At 44.3% G+C, this 6880-nt stretch overlaps 1 protein-coding gene across 1 annotated transcript; it reads left to right on the top strand.

Annotated features, from left to right (window-relative positions):
• The first annotated feature begins 830 nt into the window (after positions 1–830).
• On the top strand, positions 831–5191 carry LOC146175738 (uncharacterized). Its single transcript, XM_084580856.1, has 3 exons — positions 831–1215; positions 2022–2126; positions 5025–5191. Exons 1-3 carry the CDS (start codon positions 961–963, stop codon positions 5130–5132), a joined length of 468 nt encoding a protein of 155 aa, XP_084436982.1. The 5' UTR covers positions 831–960; the 3' UTR covers positions 5133–5191.
• The last annotated feature ends 1689 nt before the right edge of the window (positions 5192–6880 follow it).

Here is a 6880-nt window from a genome sequence, read left to right as displayed (position 1 = left end):
GCTTGAGCGTACAGCGGAAGTCATTATTTTTGTTCTCTCAACTGCTATGCACAAATACGTGTCTACTGCTGCCGGTTGTTAATGGTAGCCAAATAACAGGCGGCACATACCCGCACAGAGGGATAGGCGATAGGCCAAGAATTGGGGTGCAGAGATTATTTTCTTTCTTTTCCTGCCGATTTGCTTGCTGAATTGAGTTTCTGCTTCTAAACATCACCTTGCTTCAGCATTTTGTGTCGGCAACTTAGCTTCAGAATCACTGCGGGCTAAGGCTTATGTTGTACCTTTAAAAAATTGCAAGGAAAAGAAGAGGACTAAGAGAAATGCAAGAACGCGGTATGAATTTTCCCTACGTGAAAAAATTACTATCTAGAGCCACTGGCCTCAACCGCTATCTGTCGATTGAGCTCTTTTCAGCGATTTAATTTATTTTGAGGCATTCGCCCTCCTTTTCCCGCATGCCACGAACTGCTGCTTGCGTCGCACTTTGCGCCTACTGGGCAGGCTTCGTATGACAGCCCCGGAAACGAGCGATAACATCTCTCTTTCCTGCACCCCCCCCCCCCCCCACCCTTCTGGTTGTGCGGCCGCTTTAAGTTTTATCATTTTGGAAGCTTCACTTTAACTCTCCGAAAACCAGTACAGCAACTTAGAAAGATAAGCGGTAGCCGGCTAGTCAGTGGTGCACGGTTTCAGAAAGTTAAATGCACGATAACAAACGTGGCCCTAGTGATAAAGGGCACGTGTACCCCTCGATCTGCTAGCGTGTTTTGCATTTCCTTGGTGCTGTTGCTGCTTTACTTTTTCTTTTTTTCCTCTGCACTGTTTCTTTTTCTTTTTACACAAACTGACGGGCCACACTGGTTCCTCTGCTGCGATCAGTAACATTCCGAAGTAGCTTTCTGTTCATCGTTCAAGAAACAAATTCTGTGCGAGACACGACTTTCGCTCCTAGAAGCAATGTCCAGCTCGACCGTGTCCATCCTCGTGCTCTGCCTGGCCCTTTTCGGCAGCGGAGAGGCCGGCTTTTTCGATGGCTGCTTCGACGAGGCAGACCAAAATCGTGGTCGGGACTCCTGCGTATTCGTGCCTAAAGAATGGCTCGAATCGGAGACGTATCGCAACCTCGCCCACATGGCACTGACTAACGCCACTGTTCGCCCCGATGGCACCCACCGGAACACTCTCTTCGAGGTCACCAGAGCAGCCAACCAGGTAAGCGCTCTACTTTCACGGTATACTTCCAGGTGCAGTGCACCATTATCATCGTCATTGTTAGCCCCCTTGCTGACTCCGCAGCAAACCAAAGGTTTTTCACACTAACCTGCATTTAAGTAGTCCTGCGCCACCTACGACCACCAATTGTGTCATCCATTATACCCACCTGCCCTATCCCTTGAACGGCCAATTCCGACTTAGCAGTTTCTTTGAGGCGTTGAGCACATTTTCTTTGCTTTGCACCTTCCAGTGGCTGAATTCTGTGGTGACTGTGTTTCTGTCCCATCGTTTCTTCATTGGCAGAACACCCCCTCCCCCTCTGCAGCTATATGTTATGCAACTAAGGACTAAGGAGCACTCGCACGTTGCATAGGACTGTGTGACTTGGCTCAGGTGTTCCTGCCGATGCACTTAATTTCTTGAAAGTGGGGATATATTAACTTCGTAGGTGGTCAAGGCACCTTAAGTGGGACCTACACAGAACCGTATTTAAATATGCAGGGGGTGACGTGTCTATATCTTTCCGTTCCTGAATCTTACTTCTGATTGGAAAGTTTGCAAGAATGTTTTGTGCGAATGTGCACAAAAATTGCTAAAAACTAAAAAAAAAACTAAAATCGCAAGTGTCGCGAAACGTCATGACATGCTTCGCATGAACAGGAAAAAAGGAGATCATTCTGATATGTCAATGTACTGCGTATTTGGCAGTGCCACAGAGATGCGGGTGATGTTCCAACAGCCAGACAGACGGCTCTAGCTTCCCAGTGAGTGCATTTATTTGCTTCTTGTATTTCATCGCACAGGTATCGAACGGGATAGTGACAAGAGTGGAGTTCACCACCGTCGAGAGCTTCTGCAGCAGCTCTGACGTGTACTCCAAGAAGGCCTGTCCGCCACGCAGCTCCATGGTACGGGCGCATAACGAGAGTAGTAGATATTGCTTAACGATGGTAAACTCAGAATCAGTTTGAAGGAGGCGCAGAATCTTTTTTTTTTTTTCCGTGGAGAGAGAGGCATCAGGCCCGCTTCCTTCACTCTCATCGCTCTTCTCTAAGCAACCGACACTCCCTTCTTTGGAAAGTCGACATTGTCCTTTTGTGTGTGTATGTGTTTCAGTAAACACCCAGAGGTTTGGTGTATGTAAGTCATTTCTATTCAGGCAGATGAGATATGGCTATCACCGCGAGCCCGCTGACAATCGGCTTAAAAGACACATAAATGGTGGCTTGTTCGCCGGAATGGTAATTTCATAGAACAGCCAACAACGGAAACAAGAAAGCACAATCTCAATTTTTACTCGTTGGAAGCTGACGGCTAGGCGCCTTCGAAGGCTGGGCCGACTGATGCTCGCGCGATTACATTCTAATTGATTATGACTGTACAAAGATTCCTTCTCCACGTGCACTGTCAGAGACATTCAAAGACACGGAAAGGGCGGCAAATTTTACACTAAGTTTCTTCACAATGTTCACGTCTCAACCGTATCGCTGGCGCGAAACTATTACCAACCAAAATGACGCAAAGTTCCGGATTATGCACGTCGGCGTCAGGAAATAAAGTGCACAGCGTAACATTTAGTCCATACAAAAATATATTTTTTTTTTCATTTTTGGCACCCGCTACATAGGCCACTGGTGTTAATCGTACAAACCATTCAGAAAAATTGTATACGCGACCTTATCAACATTAAATAAAAAAACTATTACCGCCGTCTTGTCGTGCGCAATTCAGAAAGTTCATTCTTCTCGTAGGTCCTTAGTCTCTGAGCAAGCCATCTGATGTTTTGCGGATGTTTACGGCAAAAATGGTTTGCAATTTTCAATTCAACAAACAGGTCGTCTTTGCTGTCTTCGTCTCTGGAACTTCATAATTTTTCAATCTGGAAGGACGAAGCACGCAGGAATACACTGTGACGTCCGCACTCAACATAAGTAACTTTACGCGATCACGAGTTGGAAAGTGGCAGTCGGTGATCATTCCTATGTTTATTTTCAGCATGCGGAGGATGTGTACTAATATTTTCTTTGTTAATTGAGATCACAGTTGCAGTGCCCGTAATCAGGTGCACAAGCAGTAGTGCAGCAATGGCAGCGTATCAGAACAGGATACCTGGTACTGACGATAGTGCATGGGACATGAAATGTTACAACTGACGCTTTGAAAGTGCCGTGCAGACTGCGCACCCATGAAATTGTAACTGCTGTCTATCTGTCATTATTTATGCAATTGAATACATAGCGAATTAAAAGCTTATTTTAAGCCTGGCACATTCTGCAGTGCCCTGGTTTGTTTTCATTAAGATTTTGGCATCTTTCATAAGTTTGATGTAGTGCTTTTTTAATCCGAAAACAGCGAACGCAGAGAGCAATCTTTCTGAACCCACCGCGGTGGTTTGGACACTCGACTGCTGTAACCAAGGATGCGGGATCGAATTCCGGCCGCGACGGCCGCTTTTCGATGGAGGTGAAAAGGAAGGCGCCAATGTGCCGTGGGATGTCGGTGCACGTTGAAGATCTCCAGATGGTCGAAATTTTCAGGGCTCTCCACTACAGCATTTCTCATAGCCTTAGTCTCTTTGGGACGTTAAGCCCCTCAAACGAAACCAATGTTTCTCAAACGTGTGAGCATGACAGCATGTATTCTTCCTTTTCACTGGAACGAAGATTGGCACTAGTAGCATTATCAAACGTTTTCTGATCTTACAGCGTAATTATTACAACCGATCCTTGGGCAAGTTGGTAATCTATTGAGGGTAAACAGCGCAAAAAAGACGAGGAGAGAAGGTGTACACAAACGAGCCCTCGTTCGTGTACTTCTTATGTACTCGTCTTTTTTGCGCTGTTTACCCTCAATGTAATTATTACAGCCTTTCTTAGAAATCGAAACAAAGAGCTCAAAAAAGTTACAATGTCTACATAATACTATTAGGGATTTCGCAGTGATAATTATTTAGTTACATTAATTGTACACAAGAAGCAGGAGCCCTGATAGCTACAGGAACGTTCGGACCTAGATCTTTCGCCTTCGTGGTCAGAACAGGCGAATAGATTTGTTGACTCACGCATGACTCGTACGCTCACACAAATCGTTCTTCCGCGTGCTGCGGGCAGTGTTTTGGTAGCCCGAGTCTTCCGTATCTGTATGCCTGCATCACCCTTGTCCTCATCGTCCTGCACTGTACAAAGCAAATCTGCATTAAAAGATCATTACTGCTAAACCTACGGCACTCGATATAACTCTCAGCTGTGCGAGCTGCATTTTTGTATCACTGCGTTACTACTGAGCGGCATTAAATATTATCTTACTTTTTCTCCAGCCTGTTAAATCTTTCCGTTGGCACCAGACTTTAAATACTGTGTAATGCTTTATTTTACGTAATAACCTTACGAGCGATAACATTTTATTTATTTCGTGCTTCTTGCTGCAGTCATTCAAGAAAGAGCAAACCACCACCATTTGTGCTAAACATTCTTCTAGGAGAGAGAAAACTGGGACCAGCTGGTTGTACGTGACGCTTTCGACGGGCTAATTGCTTTTCAGGGCGGAGCCAGAAGAGACGCAGGCACGACTTCCTCGCTGCGTCACTCTGGTTCCATCCCGTAAAGAATATGACACGTCAAAAGCATCATGAACATATTTGCTCGCGGCGACTAGACCAATAGGTCATTTGTTTGACTTGAGAAATGTGATTCAGTGCACTCTGCATATTCGTAGCGTGTGCCGAGTGTCGTTTTTTTTTTTCTTTTTTGTTTTTAATGGTATCGTTCTTTGATAACGTTTCTCTACTTCATTACAAACTTTTTCAGCCGAATGGGGTTTGTCAGGCGAGACTCCGCTACACCCGTTCCCTGGAGCTTGAAGACGTCGTGTGCGAACAGGGAATATTGCCAAAGTTCAAGGCCATTTTGTACTAAGGCGCTGCATGCAGGAGGAAGCATAAATGTGGAGTAATAAAATAGTCGATAATTTTCGCTGAAGCTATCTTATTGCGTGTATGTGTTTCCTTGCATCCTCATACATTTTCTCGTAGAAATATCGAGAATCAGGCAGATTGTTTTATGCAAACTAATTTTTTTCTTCTCGTGTGTGTTCTCGTCTTTCTTTTTGAGGAGTCATTCGAATTGTTAAAATGTCTTCGGAATCACACTGTCAGTGTGGCTGGAAAGGAAGCCAGAGTGGTCAATGGCTAGTCATGGCGTTCATTTACTGTGCAGATTTCAAGTAATCTGATCCGAATCCCGGAAAAGCATATCACTTTGCGACCATAACGATATGCGAGCATGCTATATTCTTGCCCGAAGTCACCGCATGTGAAAAAAAGTTCAAAATTAAATTTTCTAGAGCCGTTTGCTCAGGCAGTCCTCATATTCAGGCTTCAGTCTTTGTTTGGTAAATTTTCGTACATAACTCGCTAAGAGCACTGCGCACAAATGCTAAAGTACATGGTGAATCATTTGCGTTACGATAACAAAACACGCTAATTAAGCTCTTTTGCTGCAACCACTCTATGCTATCATCGTCTTCATTGGTAATATCGTAAGCATTTGTGCAGGTAAATGCACAGCAAACACTTTTTTGAAATTCTGATATCACACATTACCTGCGTAAACCCTGCTTGTGCTGCAATACATTGAAGGTGGCGATGTTCGGAAAATAGGAGCAGAACTAACGAACGAACAAGAAAAGTAGCCAGCACTCTGTGGTCGTTGCCGTAAGAATAAGACCGCAGCCAGGGAAAGATCACAGGAGCTATACGCTTTGAGGTATTTCGAAAATAATGGCCATAAAGCAAGAGTAAAAGTTACAAATGTCGATGCAAGTATACAAGAATCATAAACTATGTTCAGCGATTTAAATAAACTGCGCCTTCTGAAGCAGTCGCGACAGCGTTCAGTAGCTATCCCATCCGCGCAAGTTGTTCTCCCATTTTTCTTTATCACATAAATGGTTCTGGCAAATGACAGCATTGCAGCTACATTTATGTACTTCCGCTGTGCTTATAAACATGGCCAGTACAAGTATTGGTCACTTTTCCGAATTTGCTCCCTCAATAAAAATGCATCAAAACTGCATCTCCTTCGCAGTCGCCAAGTCCGTGAGATTGAATTCACTCTGCCACTCGCTTGACAGTGGGCTACTCGAGCTGGAAAACATGTCATATCAGTATCAGCAATGACATGCAGTGACAGCATGTCATGTGTGTCAATACAGTTCGCTCCGTGCACCACATGTCAAATCTCAGAGGACATGAACATCGACAACATTGTTCGTTATGCATCACTACACATTATCAGTATTGAGATACGTATTCAGTAGTGCTGTGAAGGTGAGCGCGACTGCGCTTCTCTTTTACTTGATTTTACTTGCACAGAATGAATATCATTTGAGCTCCAGTAAGTTTCTAAGAAGTCTGTATGAATTTCTTTCGTAGCCGTATGGCTAATATTATGTAAATGCTAATGAGTAATCCACCTTGAGAGATCCGTGTAAGCCATGGTACCAATATCATTCCAACTTCGAATTGTTCATCAGTTTGATTTACCCTACCGTCTGATCACCTGACCGATCTGGTTAGCTCTGTTGTTAGAGCAACAAAACCGAACGTACAGGTGGTTGTCACAGGATCGAATTGCGGACCAGAACAACATTTTTCAATAAGGAG

The sequence above is a fragment of the Amblyomma maculatum genome, chromosome 10 (assembly GCF_055883805.1).
Source record: "Amblyomma maculatum isolate TAMU_Amacu chromosome 10, ASM5588380v1, whole genome shotgun sequence".
Taxonomy (NCBI): Eukaryota; Metazoa; Arthropoda; class Arachnida; order Ixodida; family Ixodidae; genus Amblyomma; species Amblyomma maculatum.
The sequence above is the reverse complement of the archived record's forward strand: the minus strand, read 5'-3'. Positions and strand labels throughout refer to the sequence as shown.

What these genes read in the sequence shown, in the direction of transcription:
- LOC146175738 (XM_084580856.1), top strand. Translation starts at nt 961, where the DNA reads ATGTCCAGCTCGACCGTGTCCATCCTCGTGCTCTGCCTGGCCCTTTTC. An exon ending in TCACCAGAGCAGCCAACCAG is followed by an intron (nt 1,216 to 2,021) that starts GTAAGCGCTCTA and finishes TTCATCGCACAG; the next exon opens with GTATCGAACGGGATAGTGAC. An exon ending in GTCCGCCACGCAGCTCCATG is followed by an intron (nt 2,127 to 5,024) that starts GTACGGGCGCAT and finishes AAACTTTTTCAG; the next exon opens with CCGAATGGGGTTTGTCAGGC.